The 24,928-nt window shown below is 33.7% G+C and overlaps 1 protein-coding gene across 9 annotated transcripts in view; it reads left to right on the top strand.

The window, feature by feature from the left end:
* Positions 1–24,928, top strand: part of GRIK2 (glutamate ionotropic receptor kainate type subunit 2) — a 431,302-nt gene that overhangs the window by 225,616 nt on the left and 180,758 nt on the right. For all 9 annotated transcript variants that reach the window (XM_065834051.2, XM_071806698.1, XM_071806700.1 and 6 more), the window contains 2 exons: positions 22,752–22,895; positions 24,176–24,283. In XM_065834051.2, the coding sequence (XP_065690123.1) occupies positions 22,752–22,895; positions 24,176–24,283 (252 nt within the window). The remainder of the gene's footprint in view (positions 1–22,751; positions 22,896–24,175; positions 24,284–24,928) is intronic.

Raw genomic sequence — 24,928 nt, 5'->3', positions numbered from 1 at the left:
GTGAGATTTCACGGAGAAGAGCAGCTCAGAGAGCTGCTTGTTACAGAAATACTTACAGTAAAATCACAGTGGATTTTCAGCATTCATTCAGAATATACAGCAAATACAGAAGAAGTAATAATGTATTCACTCTTGAATCCTCACAGTGAATTGCAAAGTTGAGCATCATTAATGAAAGATAAAATCTGAACATAGTTATGTCCTATTTTGCTTTATTTATTATTTAACCAGGTGAGAGGAGCATTCTGTCTAAGAATATAGCTATGATTCCTGCACAGAGTTTGAACAGATAAAGTTTTTTCTCTTATTTCTATAAGGGAATGGAAACATTTTGATGTATGAAATATTCAGCTATGTTAAGTGTATAAGGAAAGTGATAGTAATACTCACATCTAAAAAGTTCAAGTTTTAGTAGAAAAAGCTTGCAAAGAGATTTTACAAAGTAAATGCAAGTAGATAAGTTACAACATGTACTAAACCCTCCAGAATGTCTCTGTTGTCTCCCATCTCTTCAACTTGCTTTCATATCAGCTTCCAACTTTTTGAACACCAAGCCTGTGTGACTAGATATTTGCAAGGTCTAAAAGGCAGTTTCCTTGGAGATTAGTTCTCAGGTGGGTAGTTGGTGACCTTGGTTTGTGATGTTCAATGAAATTGGAACGCACTTTAAAAATGGTTTTCTTTTTTGACAACCCTTTATTAGCAGCCAGTAATTAAATGTATTAAGAGCTCTTGTTCACACTCTTTCAGCCACGGAACACTAAGGGATGTATATGTTATAATTACAATTATCCATTCTCCTCATTGTCCTGCTGAGGAATGCAACTGTAATTCTGGCAACCAGACTACATAGTTGGCTTGCTGTCCTTGGACTGCAGATGTCTAATTGCAGGCAACCATTTCATTTCAAATGGCTCATTAAAGCAGAAGACATTTAACATTGCTAACATGGATCTGCATCCATGATTATGCATTTAATTAGAAAAGTGCAAGGTTTTTTTTTTTTTCCTTTGTAATCTGGATTTACAAAATTTCTCCTATGTAATATGTTTTGCAATAACTTGAATGTATTTATTATTATATTTTCTGCAGTGCTCAGTATCTGTGGTATTCATCTGTGAACTCCATAAGCTAGATGTAACTACAGTGTGTGCATTTGTGTTTCACAAGTGTTGCATATTTGTGTAGTTTATCCAGTTTGAATTTTTCTTAATGTGAAAATCGTTCACTGTGTCACTTTATTTGGTACTTGTAGCTATTATGAAATAAGTTTAGGTATATAAGCATCTCTGTTGATCTCAACCTGAGAAGCTACTAGTAAAGTAGTAAGATTAGCTTTACCCTTCTGATCCTCTCTCATTTCTTTGAGCATTATAGGTATTAAAGGTTTCCAGTATAAGGAGGAAAGATAACCTCTTTGAGTCCCTTCTTCTTTTCTTGAGCTCTGTAGCTTGTTTATTGTCCATTTGCATGTATGCATTGATATCCCACTTTTTACTCATCATTTAAATTGCATTGTTGATAGAGTTCCTTCCTTCTCTACATGTTATACACATGACTCTCTGCTTTTCTAATCCTCAGTGATTAACTGTTTTTGTTGTGTTTCAGTTAGGATGCAAAGAATGAATTTTTACATTTGGACAGACAAGCACACTTGCACTGCAAGCAGAGAAAATACTGTTTTACTCCTTAGTGCTCCCCACCACCACCTTCGAGAACAATTTTTTTTCACTTGCACTTCACCTTCGTGCATCTTAATCAGTTGTTCCAAAGATCTCTAGCATCTGTGAATCTAGGCAGTATGCTTTTCCTGAGACAATTATGTCACATTTAGGTTTGTATGTAATCCTAGTGGCAAGTCCCTTTTAGGTAAGAGCTAGGGAGGTGCGCTTAAGTAAATATGCAAAAGAATGCAAGCCTCTGTACAGGCACTCATTTTCAAATATTGCTAAAGTGTCTCAATAGAATGATGTGCAGTGCTTTGAATTACAGGATAGGTCTGGGACAATCTGAACTGCTTGCTCCAGAATAGAGGAGTTCAGGACAGTGAAATACATTTAGGAAATGTGAAAAAGCTTTTTGCTGTTGTACTTTGGGTGGGTACAAGAAATGTGAACGAGTTTGCAGCTGATGAGACAAGGTACATGCTAAGGCTGTGAACTACTACCTTCTGCTTAACTCCTGTTAAAAATGAATAAAATTAAAAACAAAGGGAGCATCTCTCAAAGTGCTTTGCATCTTCATTTTTAGAAATCTAATTCATTTCTACTTTTCTTAAGATGTGTCCTGCTGCTTTTTTTTTTTTTTTTTTTTTAATAGCTTTCTAAGGGTAATTTGGTGGTTTCAGTTTTCTTTTTCTCTCTTCTTTTTAAGAATGTAAAACAGCTTGAAAAGACAGTCTCTCAGCTGATCTCTTGTGCTAGTCACAGGCAAGAAATATAGATTGGAATCTCAGCATATACTGTCTGCTTTCAGAGCAGTGTTAGCCTCTTGAAAGATACTTTAATTTCATATTTTTGACTAATGTTAATCCTTTAAGAAAAAAAGAGCAGTTCATATCATAACTGTCTGTTTTAGTGAGTTGGATTTGTTTGAACAGGATAACAGTTCCCAGAGGAATGTGAGCATGTGGTAGAGTACTTTACAATCTTGCTTTGTGTCTCAGAGTTTCTTGACTTGGCCTTGCTGCTGCTGTTGATTTCCCTGAGGAATGTCTGCACGAGGAATTGTATTTGTCTCTGAAGTACAGAAATGCTTCCTGGGCTTATTTTTCTCACTTTTTGTTTTTCAAGCAAAAGCCTCTTTTCAGATTTTTTTATGTTGTGTTAATACTGTATACTGCTTAGTGCATTGTGGCAGAGACGGTGTCTTTCTCACAAAATTAATACATAGCTAGTTAGCCAGGTATTTTTTATTCAACAAGAATCCATTGGTGACATTTTACCAGTACTATAATTTGATAACTTTGTTCAGATTTTAACAAACTGAGTTAATGTTAAATGTTTTTTTTTTGTTTTGTTTACTCTGTAAACAAAAAATAATTGACTGTACTTGCTTCCAGAATTTAAAGTAAAGGTATTTAAGTTGCATTTGGTTAGATAAAACAATGATTGGCATCACTCTAGAGGCAATTTTGACCATTTCCAGGTGAAGATACAGGAGGAAAGCACTTGAGATGAAGAGGTGTGCATGGAAATACTGTCCAAGGTCTATGCTAAGACTGTTGATAGAAAATGTATAAAACTGTCTCCTCTAGCTAGAGTAGCCACTTTTTTTTTTTCCCAAGATTGCCCTACAACTAGAGACATACTAATGAGAAATATTCTGTATCTATTTAATGTTCCCCTAGATTTCTCCTCAGCAATACTGTACCTTTTCTGACATTGGTTAATCCAGCAAACACTACGCCTTGTACAGTTCCATTAAAATGTAGCATGTAGTTATGCCTTGCTTCTGATGCATTGGCATCCTGTGGAATTAAATTCTTGTTATAAAAGTAAGTTCATGATTATTCCACATCATGTTAAATTAGAATGATCATGTATAGCTGCCTTATTATTAGTTACAAATAATGTTTTCTCTGGCACTGGGGCTACAGCTGGAGAGATTTTTAAATGATTCTAGAATGTATGTAGATTTTAATCAGTCTTCATTAGTGTACTTGTCAATTTATTTACTACAGATTGCGTGGTTTTATTTTTTTTTCTTCCCTCTCCTTTTCCTGAAAAGGTAGAAGTAGCCCAAATCAGATTACAAGGCTATACATATCATTGAAATTAATCCATCTGATCTTTCAAGTACCAATTATACAATTTTACAGCAATTCAGGTTTTTTCTTGGGGGGTTTTTAATAGAAACTCCTCTTTCTTAAAGGGCCACTTTCCACATGCATGAGTATCCCTAGTACAGGTGGCTCTACACGCAAGACGAGTAGCAATTTCATTTTTTCTTTAGTTCAAAGTAATCTTCTTTTTTTTTTTTTTTTTAACTACATTGACATCTCTTTTTAGCTAGAAATACAAATGTTATTCTAAGAAAAGAAAATGGATTTGTGGCTGTTTTAGTTCAGTTTCCTGATTCCCAGGCTCACCAGTTTACAATGTAGGGTTTTGCACAGCTGTCATGGTTTAACCCCAGCAAGTAACTAAACACCATACAGCTGCTTGCTCCCCTCTCCCCAGCTGGGATGGGAGGGGGAATGGAAAAAAACTTTCTGGGTTGTGATAAGGACAGCTCAATAGGGCAGGAAAGGAAGAGAAATCAACAACAACAACAACAATAATAATAATAATATAATACACAAAACAAGCAGTTGCTCGTCACCTGGTAAATAATGCTCAGACTGTCCCTGAGCAGCAGTTCCCCTGGCCAATTTCCCCCAGAATATATGTTGAGCATGATGTCATCTGACATCAAATATCCCTTTGGTCAGTTTGAGTTGGCTGTCCTGGCTGTGCCCACTCCCAGTTTCTTGTGCAACTGACATGCTGTGAGAAGCTGAAAAGTCCTTGACAACTTAGCAACAAGCAAAACATCAGTGTGTTATCAACATTATTCTCATTCTAAATCCAAAACAGCACTATACAATCTACTAGGAACAAAATTAATTCTATCCCAGCTGAAACCAGGACAACGAGGTTAACAATTTTCTCCCAGAATGGGAAGCAAGGTTTCTCATGATATTCTCTTAGGTTATCCAGACTAAACCTTTCCTTTTCCACTTCTGTTAAGACCTTGTCTTTTACAAATTTTTAAGTCTCCTTGCTGAAAAATTTGCTCTATGCCTTGTTTCTTTCTACTATTTAACATAGAGGAAATGTGGCATGGCACTGTGGGGCCTAATGCATTGTCATTTTGGGTGTTAATGATGTCCATCAATCCAAGATTTGAACTTATTTTTAAAATATAATGTAAGTTTATGATTTCCACTACTATTTTCTGGTTCTCTGACTTCCATTTCCTGTTTTTGTGTTTCTCTGGTAACTTACAACATGGTCGCGGCTGTGATATCCTACTGCCTATTGATTTAAGAACTCTGTAATTGAAAACTGTTCAGCAAACATGGTTTTCTATTTACTATTTTGCCCAACTATGTTTAGGTGCCAGGGGCTCATTTGCAGCAGTTGATGGCTAAAGATTTAAAAATAAAGCTGCATGTCATCTAGGTATACTTCAGTAATATGCAGGGTTTTCACTAAGGACTTGTCATACATCTTACATAGCCTGCAGGCTAAAAGTGTGTGTCTGTGCTTTTGTGTCTGTGTGTGTAACCGCAGGAAAGGAAAAGGCAAAGAATCAATGATCTCAAAATTAATTAAAATCAGGAAGACTTTCCCCCTGCTGACAGGATATTTAGGACAAAAATAATTAAATGAGCTATTGTGGCAAATGCAATATCGATTGCTCACCAAGAGCAGCTCCTTGAAGACTTAGATGAAGATTGATAACTGTTTTTTAACAGTTTGAGCCAAAGGCAACCATTTCCATCTCTAGTTTGTGCGCGTATGTGCAATCTGACAAATGGCTTTCAGCCCAACCCTCTATTGACCACTATAAAAAGCTATTATCTACCATAAATAAATGGCATGTGCATGCTGCTTCTCCCTCTTCTTCACATTTGTATAGTTGGAAATGCTTCATTGATGATTTTTCAGTCCCTTATAGTTTAAAAGTAGTAGCTGTTATCCTTTCAGGGCAGAAAGATTTTTTGTTTGTTTCAGGTCAGAAGTGGATTTTTTTATTTTTTTGAGTAAACAGAGTCAGGAATTGCACCCTGGAATTAGAGATGAAGATAAGGTTAATATTTTCAGAGAAACAACGAAATTGAATAAACTTGAAGACGGCATCAGATTTTCTCAAGTGATTACTGGAATTGAGCTCTAATATGGCTGTAGTAGTGAGTGACGAGGCCCAGTGGGGTCAGCCACATAAAGCAAAGCTATTGGTGCCAAAAAGCTAACTGCTCTTATTTCACACTATTCTATTTTCAGCTCTTTTGCTTCGGACTATCTCTAGTTCATTCCTTTGGACAAAGACAATCAACAGAGCAAATAAAATACAGCCCTAGATCACATCTTTCAGTGAATTTTATCTTATAAGAACCTCGTTGAAGTGGTATAAGACTATTCCGTGACGTTAATCAGAACACCAGTATGTGGAACAATCAGGAGAGTCACTTCAAAGGCTTGCTGCTGATCAAAGATAAAACCTGTGGCAGACGTTTCAGAGTAATTGAGTCTTACAAAAATATTGTGAGAACAAATCATAGTGAACGAAAAATGAGTGGACAAGTGTTTTTGTTTTGGAGAGTGACTAAACCAAAAATAGACATAGAAAATGCTATAGACAGAAAGGGAAGTAAATAATATAGGCTAAATACTTGTTTAAAAAATGAAGTGTGTTGAAATCATTTGAATTGCGTTAATTTATCTAAATGTTTATGGAAGCAGGCTCTTATACATCAACTTATTTGTGGAAACACACTTGCAAGAGGGAAAGAGTTCCACATAATCTTTGCAAAACATAATAAGTGATGAGAATCGAGAATTCCTACTTATGCTTTGGCAGTCTTGTCCTACTAATGGCACTGGTGTCAAACTTAGCTGTTCTTGTGTCAACGTTTGTGGTGAGCTAGAGCTCTGGGAGGTGAAAGATTCCTCAGTTACTATGGATAGATAGACCGGTTCTTCTCAGATCAAGATAAAGGGCTCACACATAAATAATTGTCTGCAGAAATACTTCTCTTCCATCTCTTTGTTTCTGATGAATCTGCAAATACTTGTACCTTTTTGGAACACAAAAGATTTTTGGTGTGATTTTTCTAACTGGATTTTTTTTTTGTTCCATTTTTAATTACATATTAGATAAGAATTTGAAAAGAAATCAACTGCTAATAAATTTGAGAGACTGAAATATGTACCTTCTGAACTTTAGATTACTTAGACTGTTTTGTTAAAATAAGCAATGAAATAGATAATCATGTTAAAATGAAGAAACTACTGTCTTGCAGAGTTCATTTGTATGCTGAGTTCATTTGTATGCTGCTTGCTGCCTTGAACCATTTATGACCATTCAGAAAAAGTTTTCCTAAACAAACATGACATTTCTCTACATTGTGTTATCTGAGAATTTCTTCATCAAGGGCTGAAGACTGATGGATTGACTACTTCAGGAGAAACAATTTTCCTTCTATGTATGGGTATCATTCCACTGTCCATGAAAGTTTGGCTAGGAAATAATAGATGAAGAAAGTAGGATGATAAATGGTTAAATGGTTGAATTTATTTCTGTTCAGGATTCTTCACAAAGCAGTCAATTTCATTAAGACCATAACATTAGGCATCTAGGTTAAATATGATACTTTGTGATATTAATTTTGTGGCACAGTATTTTGAATTCAATTTCTAGGGGCATACAAATATTATATTTTTTACTGTATTTTTTTCGTACCTGATCAGAAATCACTTCCACTGAGTTTTAGAGACAGGACTGGTGTACTGCTTTACATTAAAAATAGAAACTTCCAAAATTAGCCTTCTTTCAATTTTTTAGATTTTTTTAGAGTTAGTTTGTTACAGTATGTTAAAGTAGAAGCTTGGAATTTTGTGAAGACCATCAATGAATTTTATGTTACCTCCGCAAGTTAGAAGCTTTTTACTGCATCTGCTACAAATGCACCTCTATAATCCTCATGGAGTAGGATTTTGATCTGTCCTGACTGTACTGGTCTTCATACGTGTACCTGTGCAGTTTGGTAGAAAATATACTCTGTGGTTATAGAAATTAAAACTTGCATGTACATAAGAGAGGTAAAGCTTTTATCCTTACAACCCCCATTTTCTATGTGGTAAACACTGATTATGTTAAGGTTTGTTGCTATTGTTGTTGTTTTTCTTACATATATATATATACATTTATTACAAAAACATTTAGAACATGTTTTATTTGTTGGGTAGATATTTTCCCATAGAAATATCTGCATGCTCTACTATGTATAACAGACAGAACAAACTCTTGAAACTATCCAAAGCACCAGTTACATTTAATACCTCAAGAAAATAATTTCTTTAAAATATCTACATACAGTATGGAACAATAAATTATAAAAGTATCCTCATAAACTCTTACAAAAATCAATATTTTGGTAATAACTAGATTTAATTTTCAATTTTTAATATTTATTTTGATAAAAAACCTCTTATCACACTATTTGGGAGTCTGGAACAAGAAGTGAAGTAGTAATAAAAACTAAGGGAGTATGCCTATTGCCTTTTAAAGAAACCTGATACTGCTTTGAATTCTGCTATCCCTCCATGCTGTCTTTTTTCTGTACAGTCTGGTTAATATGGTGCTTCTTTGAGCTAATTTAAACAGATGAGGACATATAAGACTGGCTTGCTACAGATGAGCATGCCTCTAAAGGATAGTGGATTGTGTAGTGCTGAGATAGCTAAACTGAGAAACAACTTCAGAATCAGAATGCACAGAAATGAGCTGAATGATAGCATCTAATTGAAAACTTGTACACTTTATACTATTAGCACTGATTTTTTGATCATACTTCCTTTGAAGATGTAAGAAGGAATAGAATTCTGTGAAATTTTCTCACAAGTGCAGATGAATATTTAAAATTTTATGCTATTTATAGAAAGGGTTTATGTGAATGATCCTCTTAGAACTCTCAGAAACTGTACAAAAGTGTCAAAGTCTAAAGACCTGGAACAATTTATGAGACTTATCACATTTGTACCTATCTATTTTCATTCTAGTTTATCTATCAAAGGCCATTTGGCTAGTAGAGGTGTTTGTGAGTATGAATGAGAAAACTAGAAATCTGTGGGCTAAGGCAGAATGTACTCATATATTTCTTCTATATTCTTCCTCTATTCTTTTTTATCTATGCAGTCTGCAATTTCAGATACGGACAACCTTCTAAAACACGAAAGATTGATATCTCTAAGAATAAGATGAATGGACTGAAAAATATAGTTTTAAATCTTGCTAAGTTACGAGGTATTTGTACACTTCAGGAAAAGTAATTCCTCATCATATTAGGCAGAGAACTGCAAAAAAATTGTTGAAACTTTTGCCTCAGCTTGGATACATTTTTATTTTTAAATGTAGATTTAGATGTAGTGCAGAAATTTGACTGTTATTCTGACAAATGGAGTTCTGATGGAGTATTGAAAAAGCTGGAATCATATTCAGCTTTCAGTTCCTATTTTTGGTTTAGTAATTGTGGTAATTATATACTATCAGTTTGCTTTATGACATAAATATCCTTTTGAAAATGAACTATGTTTAGAGAGAGTGAGTTCCAAAATTTTGGGAAAGGATCACTGGGTGAATTTGGAATTTGTATATTGCTACAAATTTTGTTGTTCATATCAAGATTCATATACGCATCCAAAATAATCTGATCACTATGAAGACTGTGGTTTTTTGTTATATTGACCAAGACAACAGCTATGTGTAACATGTTAGCAAAATTATTTAAATTAAGCAAATTTCTGTGGACTAATATATTCGAATAATACACAGTCTAAGATGAATGTTTTTATTATGATATTTTTAGAAGATAACCTGGAAAAGTAGGGTCGCAAGTCAGAACATAGCTTTTGAATAAATTGATAAATTGAATAAAGTGACTTAGTATAAGCAGATTTTAATTTTAAAAAGTGTCTAATGCAATCTGAATGTATTTAATTCTGTGTCTGCTCTCGTGGTGAAACTGGAGTAAATTTGTGAGAATCTGATTATTGGAAGTCACGTCATAACGTGATAAAAAGTTTATTCTGAAAGCAAATCCTAATAAACAGAACTTCATTGAAACAAAAAAGCAATTATACAGTGAAATGCTCTTGGTGGAGGCACAATTGCAAGGAAAGAAAATGTCATGGCCGAGGTCACTTTGCTTTTCTGTAATCTGTCTGGACTATGATCTGCATGTAACATTCAAGTTGATTAAAGATCATACAAAAATGACAAAAACAATGAATTATCCAAAACTTGATATTTTTATTTTAAGGAGGTGTTAATCCAAAAGCAAAAAAAAAAATACTTATTTAAAACAGAGCCATAGCACATAATAAAGGAATTATAGAGACTGATATAGAAGAATAGCAGAATTCTGTTTCAAAACAAACATATACTTTTTTTTTTTATGGGATAGTTATGTTTTACACTGCTTAAAAATTTACTTTCTCCTTCAAACATGAAATTTGCAAGGTTGCATCCGTAATCATATTTTTGCTGAGGATATTAAAATCTATGTCATTAAGGGAGAGAAATGTGAAAGCAGAAGGCAATTTATTGTGAAGACTCAGAATTGCTTTGTCTCTGCACTTCAAAATCATTGATACGCATTTATTTGAGTAATTTTATCTAAAAATTTGAAAGTGTGAAATTTCTGAAATCCTCAAACACTGTGAAACTTTTATGGGATATCAAAATGGAATATGCAGAGGTTCATTGTTTAGAATACCTTTTTTTTTTCTCTCTCTTTTTTTTTTTTTTGTCAGATTTGAATTTAATCTCTGGGTTATTCCAACTTTATGCCTCTCTAGTTGTTTGCATTGTCAGGTGTACTTTCTTGCTGTTTGTCATTACAAAGGTGTTCAGTGTTTGTGCTGAGTAGGATCTTTCTGTGATTATTTATGAATTTCTCATGCAGAGCGACTTTTAATGTGGTGTTATAAGTCTCAAATACTGAGCTAGTATAATAGTAGCAGACACCCATTTATTATGAATGTGTTTGATGGAGTTGCAGTGACCACTATCATATTGATTTTTGAGCAGGGGAAAAGACAAATGGAAATAGACGACCAAAGACCAAATAATGACCTGTAGTTCCTGTTCATTAGGATTTTGTTATCTATCCTTAAGTTATACAAAAGAGCATCATGGGGTTTTTTTTATTGCAGGAAATAATATAGCCCGTACCATAATTTCTAAAGTTTAGAAGAAAGGTTGAGAAAATACTTCTGAATAACTTTCACTTGGAAATTTTATATTTATTTTTAAGGATATATAGAAACTTAACATCATAAAACATTGTTCCTAGCTGTATATCAGTAGCACAGTTCTTCAAGTGTTTATGCAGTCAGCATTTGCTATTGCAAGCAGTACAGAGAAATTCATTATCTTCTTGGATTAATAGAGATTATGATGCCATGGGACATTTACCGGGTCTTATGAAATCACACTTTTGTGGTCTTCTTAGCCAGAAAATAGAAAAAGGGAGAAAACAAATTTCCAAAAAATAGAATTATATATATATATATATATTTTTTTTTACTTGTGCAAAGTAGTGACAGATAACTTTTCCAATAAATGTCTAATTTAAAAATTAGTGAAAATGTGGACTTGACCACAAAGTTCAGAAAATCAATCACAGCTTAACCTTACATCAGAATAACAAACCTTGTGTAGAGAGACTGGCTTTAGGAACCAGACAGTCACCCAATCAAATAAAAACATTGAAGAAAAATATGTATTTCTTAATACTCTCAGAATCTTTCTACTTATTTCTTTAAATGAAATTTTTCCTTATACTTGAGATTTAAATTGCTCCTCAAGAATGACAAAGTGTCCTTGTCAGAAAACACAATTCAAAATTTTCTTATACACTTCAGGGTGTGTTCTAGATCTTTAGCATTTTATTTAACAAAATGAAATTCAGATCCTGAATCAAACATCAAGCAGATGAGAGAAATACTGCTGGTTTCATTTCAGAAAAATCTGTGTTGAAACTACTTGCTAACTACATCTCCTGTGTTAATTGCTAGTAAAACTTCAAGTTGTCTGAAAATTTCACCTTCAGTAAGTTAAAATCAAGCTGCAATAACTGCAACCCACCCAACTCATTTTCAGACACTTCAAGGTTCTTAACACCATTTATATTCCATCAAATTACATAGTTATTTGAGATTGCTTTGTGAGATGAAAAAAGTTCTACCACTTCAAATTTTGTATCAGGAAATATGGTTTAATTCTCTTAGTTTTTTTAAAAAAAGGTAATAATGTTTTTCCTATGTAGTGGCAAGAAATGTGGAAACAGCATCACTATCCTTTGGAACGCTTTTCCTATTATTTTGATCTCTTGTCATTTTCTTAAATTTTGTATTTGTTCCATGCCATTTCTCTGAGAACTGGAGATCAAGCTATGAGACACTGAGACAGAAGAAGGAAATATTTTCCTTTCTCTTTTTGTGTAAGACAAAATTACACTTTTTAAAAAAAAATACTTGGCCTATAAAAAAAGAAGTGTTACTTTTCATAGATAAAAAAATATTTTTTAGTTTTAAGGCTTTTTTCAATAATATAAAAATAAATATTTTGATTTGTTTGGATGTTAAAGCAAGCATTTTGATGATGGGGAAAATAATTTGCATCTGTTTCGTCTCTACTTGAAACTACGTACACACCTCTGTGAACAATGTTCCTGTTTAAAATTTTGCTAGGCAGCTAAATGTTAAAAAATCATCTAAGCAGCTATTTCTTAATGTGATAATTATTCAGTTGAAATACTCCTTTTTTTTTTTTTTTTAAAAAAAAGACTTTATGGTATTCAAGTTCTTTGAATTTTAAAAAAAGTTAGATGAACATTGCTGATGCTTGTATCTTGCTCCCTCTTGGAATTCATTTTTGGGGGTGAAAAAAAAATCTCCACTGTTTGTTTAATTGCACCCCAGAGTGGAGTTAGGAATGTGTCAAGAAGTAAGAAAACACCACTTTTAATAAGCATACAATGCAATTTAACAGTTCATAAAACAGTAAAATTTTATCTCAGGCTGAAAGATTTATTAAATCTCACTCAGCAAAATGGTTTTGTGGGATGTGTTAGCAAGTGAGAATTAAGTGAAATGATTTCAGGGGCAATAGATTTTATTACCCAAGGAGGGGAGGAAGCCGTTTCTTCTTAATTTCATTCACTCATCATAATTGCCATGAGTAGGAGAGTTTCTGGTAGTAGTAGTATTAGTATGTTTGGTCTCTGGAATCTGTGTGCATGTTACATTTGTCAGGCATCATCTAACTAAAATATAATCTGTTGGTGGTCTTGTGCACCAGTTCAATTTACGATTGTTAAAGATTTTTACATCTAATACAACTTAAGCCTCTGTCTGTAAGACAGAATTACTGCAATTTGTGTTTGTTTGTTTGTTTGTTTGTTTTGTTTTCTGTCTTTTGTTGTTGTTGTTGTTCTTTGTTTGCTTGTTTTCATTTTGTATTTTTTTCACCCATGCTTGTTCTCCTGTCCTCTTTAGCTTTCCTTTCTGCCCTGGTTTCTGTTCCCCTCAATGGTGGTTCCCAGCCTTTGTTTTCTTAGGCTACAGAAATCATGTTCTTTCAGTCTGTTTTCTAATACTTCTTCCACTTAGAGGATTCTTAGTTCTGCTTTATTCCTCCAGACAGTTGTTACATACCTGTGAAACAGTGTGCTGACTTGTATTCCCTGCTTATGTCCTACATATATAAATGCTAACATATCATTCAACTGCCCAAAATATATATATTTTTTAAAGTTAATTTCTTCCAATTCCTGTAACCTTGTCTAACCAACCCATTGAAGACATCACTCAGAATTCAAGTGTACCCACAGCTATCTTACTTAGTGCTACACTAATACCCTTGTTACTATGAAAGGACTTATCTTCCATTATTGCTATCCAAACTGTGTTGAAACTGTAATATGGGTTTCTATGGGGCACAAGTCAAATAGAGTTGTGGGACACTCAAGAGAATGTTTTAATGAGCTTAGCTAGATTTGCCATATTTTGCATTGATAAATTTTTTTTGTTTCCTTATTGCCTTGGAATCCTTCTTAAGCTGAGGTAGGTTCAGATAACATTTATTTGCTTTTATGTTTTCCAATAGAGTTAAAATATTTAAGGACATACCTATTCTGCTTATGTAAGGTTAACTTGGAAAGCTTTTCCTCTCTGTTTGCCCAGCTGTTTTGCTGTATTGCTTTGCTGTAGACTTTCTTTAACACAGAGCTGCCTGGAATTTCTATACACCTGATATGCCTTGCGTCACATTCATCAGAGAGAACAGTTTCTTGATATGAAATGGCATGGGACAGTTTAACTTTTACAGTTAATCCCTTCTCTAATTCTTCCTGAATATTCTGAAGGACCTTTTCTCCTAAATCTAGTTTATGATGTGAAGTGTAAACCTCATCATTGAAAGCTGCGTTTCATAAAGCTCTATAATCATAACTGTATAGAATTAAAAAGAAGGGGAAGGGTATGTGTGTGATACTTATTATTTACTTTTGAGTCAAGAAAGGTATGATGAAAATCACTTTGTAGTTGCAAAATAAGCATGACGTGGTATGTTTTACCCTTCTATAATTTTTTCAAGTATACTGTAAGACATTTTCTGACTTTATTGCAAAGCAAAATTGGATTTAAAAAAAATTAGTTTCATTTCATAGTGTGTAAATGAATAGTAAAGAGTAAATGTAAATCTATGTTTACTTTGATATTCAAAGTTTTCTGTGATATATGTATACAGAGAGAGTATATACTTGTGCCTCTTACAGATCTGTGTAGTCCCAAACAGTTCATATTATTAAACATACTTGTGATAGGAATGTTTGTTTTGAACTGTTATTTTGGCTTCATTTATCTTAATGTGTACTTTGTTATGTGATTAAACATAAACCCTTCTATTCTCATGCCCGTTCAACCTAAACTTCTGTGTCATCTTTGTGATAAATTTGACCTATTCTGTCTTTTGTTATGAGTATGACTGGAACCTTGTAGAAGTTCCTAAACATGATCATTCCTCATCTTATTCTTGTGATAACTTATTATAGAAAATGATCTCTCATATATCTGTATATGTAAAACATAGAGAATAACATAAAGTTTCAGGAATTGCATTTCAAACATTGACTGGAAGCAATGGAACATATGGCTTCCCCGTTAACCGTAGACTGCAATTGCCACAAATAAAATAACAATAGATAGACCCATGGAGTTTTGTAATTCTCCTAGTAACCTTTCTGAGAAATAATTTCTGAAAGTTCTAAAATATTCCAGATTATAGTGACTGAAATAAGAGTGTACAGGCCATGAAGAGTTAGATGTTTTTTCTTCGTCTTCATACCCAACTATACTTTGCTTAACATGAGACCTAGAAGAGCTGATGAAAAAATTACTTTCTTCAATATTAGTCTCTTGTTCTTGGCCTCTGTGGAAAATCACTTTGTAGTGCAGATTTGAAACTACCTGTAGATTGGAGGTAGCTGATCAAGGATATGTGGTGGATCAAAGACATGTGGTGAATCAAACTCCAAGTAGATTAATGTTAGCACTATTCGGAAAAAAAAATCCTATGTTATCAGTTACTCTGTTTTGTGTGTTCAAATCACATTGTTCTAACATAATTAATGATCTGGCCCTTAAAGTTTTCTGACCAAGCAGCAGTATAATCTCTAATAAAGAAACTACAGATTTTTCATAAGTAAATCTTAGCTTATTTTTATATGTACACTATGATAGTTTCTATAGTTCATACCCAGTAATTTTTAAAGGCAACTTTGTCATTTTCTGTTGAATAGGACAGCTTTTAATGAAAGTAATAGACAGTATTAATACTGACAGCACCTCAGTGTTCACCGCTTCCTGACTTCTGAATATTGTCAGACTTTTCTCACATCTTTGCTCTTATCTCTTTTTCCTGAGTTGTTTAAAAGAAAGGAAGTGGAGTCAGCTTCTATGATAAAGTCAGTCTTCAAAAGAAAATAATAATTAAAAAAAAACAGAACAAAACACCTGTACTGTTCACTGTGCTCACAACACAAATAATCTAGTACATAAGACTAATATGGGAAAAAATGACAGACATCTGTTTGGGAATTACAGTAGAACACACAAGGGAAGTGTTCTGTTTGTTTATGTAATATACCATTTATTGAAGATTTTTTTTTATTAATAATTGTGTGTTAAATCATCAGTAAGGATGACTGAGAGAATTATCCAAGGAGAAGTACAGTTTAACTAACTAAGGATATTGATTATAATACATTTTTGAGGTCTTAGAAATTAATAAGTATACCATTGCAAATCCTTTTTTGTGTAGTGCATCCTAAATAGTATAATTTCCCCATAAAAATATTATGCTGGGGAGGGAAGATATTTGACTATGCTGTCCTGTTCATTGTACCTCCAGTATCCACTTCTTGCTCAGGCCGTTAGATCAAAGAAACAGAACTGCTGCTTTTGCCCTCCTAATTGTACTATGTCATTTCTGTCCCTCATAAAGCTGCCTAAAAACAGTATGAATATATTGGAAGTTGGAAAACAAAATCCCAAACCAACAACCTGACTTTGCATCCAGTGTTCTGTCCAACACATTGCTGTTTTGTAAGAAATAAAATACAGTTTATAAGGGCAAATGGAAAACTCAGTCCTTCTGGAACATACCCTGCCTCATGTACTTGCACTCCATTTGCCAAATGGGAATGTAACATTCTCATTATGTTCTAAACTCTCACAAGGTCAGGTACCATAAATACAAGCTCAGTGATAGAATCTTGTTGCAGTATGAAATGAGCATGTTAACACTTTGTTAAAACAGTGACCACAGTCAGCCTGAAGCAGGTTTACTTTGGAAGATGCTAAAGTCTGGAATGACTGGCTGCATAGCTAATGGAAATTCAGTAGCAAATGATATTATATGATGAAATAAGTTTCAGAATATGTTAAAGGTTCCACATGAATTACTTTTAACATGTTCACACATTTTCAAGGACCTTGTTAAATAACAAGGTGGAAAGTGGTTTGTTTTTTTTTTTTTTTTTCACTTTTACGCATTTATCTGGATAGTTTTATCATGGTCACCTAGGAGACACATGCAGATATACATTTATGAGCATTTGCATTCAGTTTAATTTCATTTTTGATGCAACTAATGAAGTCACACTTGAAAAGAATTTAAGCTTCAATTTAATTAATGTAAAAAATTTTTCAGAATATATTACTGACCATCAGACCCTAGGCAAAACCCTCTGAACATTTTGGCCTTTTAAATGTAGTTGGGCTCACTTCACAAGGGCAAAAGTTGACTGACTAGAGACAGGAAGACAAAGTAATCTTAAAGAGAATAATCAGCTGTGTACAAAAAATATAAGTTGTCCTGCTAAATGTAGTAGTACTTATTCAGATAATATGCAGGTAAAGATAGCATAAGAACTAAAAATAGAAAATTATGTGCATACTTTACTAATAAATGAAAAAATTTTGGCTCATGCAGTGCAATATTTTAAGTGTACTGTACAGTGTCCTCCCTTGAAATTTGTAGTGAGTCAATTCAGTTTAACACAGAATTGACCAGAGAATCAGAATACTATGTTTCAAGATTATTTTTATTTAAATTTTGTTTTGCATGGGGACTGGCAAATGCAGATTCAGATCTCCACAGATCTCCACATTGTGATAGGACACAGCTTGTCACCTGAGTTACAGAATGTTACCCTACTGCATTTTATTTCTAATTTGCTTTGTCTTTAATTTGCTTTTACTGGACATGACTTGAATTACTAAAGTCAAGTTCAAACACAAAATACAGATTACTGTAAACAAGAATGTATCATACTTGGAAGGAGGTTGCTTTTAATAATATCTTAAACTTGCCATAAAAGCAGTTTGCAAATGGTTAAGCAGTCTAATCCTCATAAAGGTAATCCTTATATTCTTAGGGGGATAATTTAGTTAGCTCACTGAAAAAACTGGCAGAGTAAAGAGGGCAATTATGAGATTTTGTGTGTTACAGATTTGTAACTACATCTTCTGATCTAGGGAAAATAAAATACTAATATTGTAAATAACTCATTCTTGTCTGAGATCCACACTGAATCAATACTAAAGAAAAAAAAGTAAATTTATCAAGCTTCTCTTTTCCATTGACTTAATTCATATGTTACTGAATGTAGAAAATTTCTTGGTGTTTTCAAGTACTGCACAAGGCACAAGTAGAAGGACCATATTTCTTCACAGATTTTTATTAGTAATAAATTTAATTAAGAGGAAAAACAATCACATTAGTTTAATTTAACATTAAATTGAAAACCTAAGGGTTTTTTCCTGCTTTCAAGCTGTTTTTAATCATCTGTATTTGAGTAACTGAAAGTTCTTCCAGATCATGCCTATGAAACAGTTCAATTTTTTTTTTCTAGTTGGACTACAATTTGTTATAGTAAAAGCTGAAAATTTGTGTTTTTTCTGTTTGAGAAGTATACTATTTCTGATATAACTCATGAAGAAACACACTTATCCTAGAAATCCTTCACTTTAAATTAATGTTAAACTTTACTGCACAATAAAAATAATGTTTTCTAAAAACATTGCACGTATTTTTGCTATTTAAAGACAATTCTGGAAAACTGAGATATGAACGAGACAGGACTGATTTTTTTGATACATGAAATCCTCATATAGTTTGACAGAGATAAATGGAAAAGTCATGCAAAACCACTGCTGTGCAAACAACATGCACACACAAGTCATCAATATCACTAAACATGTAATCTCTGATTTTTTTAAACCCTTAATGGTTAACAAAGCCCAGATATTCCAAAAGCAGTTAGCACATTTGTTGAGTGAGATATCGAAGGACATAAACAAATTCTTGTATACTGTAGGTTTGAAGATGGTTATGAAGAGCATGATTGCTCTGTTCCTTCTCACTTGCTTGGATTTTATCCATACATCAGAGTGAGTCCTTTCTCTCCCTCGTTTGAAAGGTCTTCAGATACAGATCTCAAGTTGCAGCAGTCTTAAGATATATCTCACTTGCAGCTGTAGTGCATAAACATCCCATTTGGTTTCAGAATATTCAGCTGATTCTTGTCTAACCAGACATGCTGAACGTCACTAAAAATCACACATTTCATATGTCATTAGAAGGGCAGAAAAAGTCAGAGAAGTAGTTTGTCAGTTCTGTTATGGGATGAGCATTTCTTCTTGTCTGAGACCCAGGCTACAGTGGGTTTCTTCTGCATCAACTTCTCTCATGTAGGTTAGAAAACAATAAAAAACACTAACTTGCCAAAATCCTGCCCCAGCTTTAACCCTCCAAAACTCGAAACCTCCCTACAATACTGATTAACCAGGACAAGCAAGCATGTGACAAAAATCACACAATATACCTTCTAGAGCTTATCACATGGCTTTGACATCCTTGAGTGTGGTTTGGGATGGAGAAGACCACCTCTCACTCTGAGGAGGTCTGGAGAGAAATAATAGACTCTTTCTCTAATAATACGGAGGACTCTTTTTCTACCTGCTACCAGAGCTCTTTCACAGTGAGATTAGAGTACTTGCATGCAATTTGTTAGACAGTGTTTAGCAAGTAATTTAGCAAGACTCAGAAGCGATTATACAGAAACACACACAAAAATGGACGTAAACACAACACCCACAGTAAGACAGGAGGTAAAGTAATGACAGAACAGTATTGAAAATAAATGTGTAGTATTGAACTGAGTTTGGGGTAAAAATGAAACACAGATTGGTACTTTCTATTTGAGATATATTGTGACTGAAATAACAACTCTGATTAAGCCGTTACCTTGAAGTGCTAAAAACTTTCTTATTACTTGAGAGAGTCAACTGAAAAACAGACTTGTGGTTGCAGGCATCTGTCACCTGACATCTTATTCACCTAACACAGTCTCATTTTGTTTCAATTTGATGAAAAATGTTTGTAACTTCTGTAGTAGTGGTAATTTTTTCTTCTGTAGTTGTAGAAATACCGATGACAGTATCATGAGCAGTGTTTTAGATTATTTTATCTCTATCCAAGCAAATCATCATAAATACTACATAGGATTGTGAAACAAAAAGCCTTCATAACCCATGGTTCAGAAACTGTACCAAGATATATTTGTGAAGGGCAACATAATTCTTAAAGGGTTTATACAAGCTGACTAAAGCAATATTAATCTCATTTTTCAAAAGGATTATTTATTGTGTTAGATATGCTTCAGTGAATGGAAACATTGTAGCAGGTTTCTGTCTGAAATTCAAGAGCCATTGCTTCTCCTGAAGTTTCTACCTCTTCCTCATTCCAGACTGCAAATCTCTGTTTAGATAAAATAAAGAATCCTAAAAATTTATTTAGGGACATTTCCTCCCTGGTCCCCAAACAGTCTCTTGCTGAAACTTTCACTACTTCCTGTACCACAAACCATAGTTCCAAAAGTGTGATATAAGGAAAACACTATGAACGAAGGACAGTGAGACATAAAGCTTAGCAAGCCTAATGAATGAGAGTGGAGAGCTAGGCCAACAACCATCCATTCCTACTGTCACTCAGGGGAGAGGTTAAGTGACTAACTAAGAGGGAAGACCAACCTGCAAATTCTAGTATATACTTTGTATATGTTCCTGAGTTCTGTGCTGTTTGCATCTTTTGCAGTAAAATCAATAATTGCACCCAGGGAGACAAGGGCAATATTACATCATTAAACCAATATATTGAGTATATGCTTGTATTTATCTTTATTCAGTACAAACATTTAAGCCTACCTTTTTAATTTATCTTGCTATATAAGGTGGACTGTGGAATCTCAGCCTACTCTTGTAGCATCTAAAAATCAAATAGGGCATTCAGCTTCTAGCCAGTAATTAGATTACGTTGTGTGCATTTAGAAAAGTATATTCTGATTTAGATTTATTTCCAGTGAAGCAATAATCACCAGCCAAATATGAAGAATTTTATCAGAATTTTAATTACTTTTAAAACGGCAGTGTTTTTTTGCTCGTTGTTTTTTCTTTTTCTTTTTCTTTTTCTTTTTCTTTTTCTTTTTCTTTTTCTTTTTCTTTTCCTTTTCCTTTTCCTTTTCCTTTTCCTTTTCCTTTTCCTTTTCCTTTTCCTTTTCCTTTTCCTTTTCCTTTTCCTTTTCCTTTTCCTTTTTTTTTTTTTTTTTTTTTTTTTTTTGTTTGTGCGTGTGTGCTGTTTGGTTTATTTAATTTTTAATGCTTTCACTGGAGTTGACTGTCTTGTGGTCCTGAAGATTTCCAGCTTAGTGGCTTACGGAATTTTACAAAAAAGCCATGTTGCTCTGCATCTGGTATAATGTGCATTTGATTCCTGCTGAGGAGTCTTACGAGTTCTGTGTCCAAATTTATATCTAATTAATCAGTTAATGCTGGTTTTGAACTTCTGGTTGCTCCTTAATGGGCTGCATTTGCTGAAGTCTCCTAGCAATTTCAATTTTCCTCCACTGGTGCAAGGAATACCATTTTAGAAGTAAAGCTGATTTAAAAAAAAATGCATTTCTGAGCCAGGTTAATACATTGTACTTATTGTACAGTTTATTTAAGAAACTGTTATGTAGACTGCAACTACTGCCAAGTACTTCTTCTAGAATATTAAGCTTTGTATGATGCTTACTCAGCATGTCTTCCCAAAATTTGATGTTTCATTGTCTCCTTGTCAAATATCAGCTTGCCTTAAAAGAACTTCAATGGCTTGAAGATAATGAACAATCTGGCAGGAAAAAATGTTTTCTGACTGATTTGGAGCCCCTGCATAAACTACTTGATGTCTGAGATTGTTCAAACCTATTATATTGGCTATTTTAAAATTAAGATTTATTTCTGTTTGAATTTTGAATTCTCTCCTTGGGAGAGCCATTTAAATGTAAACCTATATTTTCCCCTTTAACAGTAGCTTATGGGCTATAATGGTAGAGCATTTTTGCATTTTTATGTTTAGTTTTATTGTAAAGAGCCTTGGGATAAATTTGCATGAAAGGCACTATATAAGCTCATCTTGTATTGTTTTGTATTATATTGTGACAAGTGCAATAATCTCCAGGTTTCCTATCCATTAAAGAACTAATTTCACAGCTCACTAATTATGTGAATGGGAAGAGAAAATAGGTCCTTTTTCTCTAAGGTATGCTGAGCAGATGGCATAGCGTTCATTTCTACCAACTGAATCTAAAGTCCTCTCTTGCTCTTGGTTCCAAGCCTTGCCTCTGTTCATCACACAGAACAGGAGAGAGATGTCACTGTCTTGTACAGCATGACTGTGTGTGCTGAGAGGCTGTCTCTGTCTTTTGTTAATATAACATTAGTTAACACATACCAGGTCTAAACAGCCTATTTATTTAGGGTGGGACATGAAAACCATTAAAATGAATGTGCATTTTAATGCAATTCTAATTTGCCTCTGATTTATAGATACTAGTTAGATCTGTCCTAGGGTTTTAAACTGATAACCATAAAAAGTTATTAATGAATCAGTTGAGTACTTTGGGACTGTATTCAGTCTGTAATTTCAAAATATAAAAACATTATTTCCTTAGTCTGTGCACTTTGATTCATAGGTAAGGTTTTCCTACTTTGCTGATTTTTTTTTATTTATTTTTTTTCTTTTGCCTCACTCCTGAAAATAACAGACTTGAATCAAATATACATGCAGTGATTTATATAGCCAACTAATACACTCCTTTTTAAAGTAACATGAGTCATCAGAGATAACAGTTTTCTTCGGTGAAACTACATAGTTGGTATTTGAGCCCTTTTTTCAGCATTAAAAAAAGAGGGTCCTGATGTATCTTTTGTAGGACTTGACAATAAGGCTGCATTTTACAGTGCTACACAAGCAATCCAATAATTTTCTCCCTTTAACATAATAAGCCACACTAATTTTTTGTTTCCTTTGCTAACTGCTGGGCTGTCACAAGTTATTGTTTTGTGTTCATGGTTCTGATTTTATTGTACTTTCAGACGGATGCAGCACTAATGTATGATGCAGTTCATGTGGTGTCAGTGGCTGTCCAGCAGTTCCCACAGATGACCGTCAGTTCACTACAGTGTAATCGCCACAAACCATGGCGCTTTGGGACACGCTTTATGAGTCTCATTAAGGAGGTAAGTCACTAATAAAGTATTCTGCTTCATTACTTTCCTTTCTCCCAACTCTCATTTTCTTTTTTTCCCACTCTACTTGATTTTATTATTTTTTTTAGTAGATGAGAATCTTTTTTTTTGTTATCTGTACAGAGTTTAGCAGACAAGACAGCATTTTTACTTGAAACTGAGTTTTCCTGAGGTATTAGTTGGAACAAAGAAGTATAAAAAGGTGATATAGCTGCATTGTAAATAAAACTTTTGTAGATAATTGGGGGGTGGGGGGGAACAATGTTTGGAACATTTGTCACATAAAACCCCGAACTCCTCAAACACCAAACCATAGACTGACTATGAAAGCTTCATCAACTAAATATTGGCATAAGTTCAAAGGGACCAAGAATGAAGGTAACTCCTTGGTTTTAATTTTCTTTTTCGTTTGCTATGGCGAATTCATGTATGTGACCTTGGTCTCTAACATGCTGTTTAGAAACTGTTAAATAGTAATTTAAAGTAAAGCTAAGAGATGTAAGGTGGTAGAGACAAACACTGTATTCAAGTCTCTTGTACTATAAGTAACTCCTAATACAGTATTTTGCATTCTAGATATGAAAAATACTATGATCAGGAGAACTATTTGCAATGGGATATAATCCTGATTTTAATATTGCTTGGAATATAATCCTGGTTTTAATATTGGTTCCTTTTAGGTTGATAATTTTGTTTCCCACGTATAGTTTTAGTATAGTTTTAGAACTAGGTAGACCTCAAGTAATAAAAAAATTAAGATATTGCACTTTATAAAAAGTAAGGAATTAGCTTGGGAAGAATGGCTTAGTGACCTCAATTTTGGCTGTCTCAGTGTGTTTTCAGGGGACTCAGCATCTTGCAAAAGTAAGCCTTTATTTGAATGAAATTTCCTGACAGAAAAATGAAAACCAGTGTTAATGAAAGAGAGTGAAGCTAGGGGAAAGCACAGGCATATAGGGAAGCAGGAAAGGAAATACATGCAGGAATGATGGAAGAATGAAAACCAAACAGCCTTTTATCTCATTTAGTAAAAAGAGTCTGTTCACTAACATGGGAAGTTGCTTACAAAACTGTGAAGACTGAAGAAATGTTGATTTAATTAGCAAAAAGTGAATACAAAATATTTGTTAAGAAAAATCAGCCACAATGTAACTCAATTAGATAGAATGAATAATTAATGTTCCCATTTTGGCAGAAGTAAAATTTGTTCTTTTTGGGCAAAAAAAGGAAGAGTTATTTATTTAAATAAATTGTTTTTTCTTTCTCCGTAGGCCCACTGGGAAGGCCTTACTGGGAGGATAACTTTCAACAAAACCAATGGTTTAAGGACAGATTTTGATTTAGATGTTATCAGCCTCAAGGAAGAAGGTCTTGAAAAGGTATGTAAGATGTTTACCTCCAAAGTGATGGGAAACAAAACAAAACCCCACCCCCTAAAACCAGTAGCATTTTCAATAACATTTCATGTCTTACAATATACCTGTTCTTAATTTGGTATAAGGTTTAAAAGTCTTCTTGTAAACACTGTTATCTTGATGTCTGACAGTGGCCTCTTAACTATGTGCTTCTAGCCACATTCTTAGATTCAAGAGGACTGGGGAAGAGCAAACAACTGGAATAATGATTTAATATACCTTTTCTTCAATCTAGGTTGAGTTTGGTTGTACTTGTGATTCCAATGCCATTGCTTATCCTCATGTGTGAACCTGTGGATATGTGTATTTGTATTTTCTTTAGATCTTATTAATTCAAGAAGAATTACCTCAAACAGAATGTAATAAAATAACTTCATTTTGGCAATATTTCTGTGTTTTAAGAGGGAACTTCGATTATTTCCTTGGAATAAGATGTTTCTGCTTGTAAGTGGTACCAAAAAAATTAATAATAGGTAACCTGACAGGTTTGTCTCTCTTTTGACATGAATTTTGTTGTACAGAGATGTAGTGAAAGACCAAAGGACTGAGAAATGCCCTTCCTGTGTAGCCTAATATTGTCTATATTTGAACTAAAGGCCTTGGGAAGCA

The sequence above is a fragment of the Patagioenas fasciata genome, chromosome 3 (genome assembly GCF_037038585.1).
Source record: "Patagioenas fasciata isolate bPatFas1 chromosome 3, bPatFas1.hap1, whole genome shotgun sequence".
NCBI lineage: Eukaryota > Metazoa > Chordata > Aves > Columbiformes > Columbidae > Patagioenas > Patagioenas fasciata.
The sequence above is the reverse complement of the archived record's forward strand: the minus strand, read 5'-3'. Positions and strand labels throughout refer to the sequence as shown.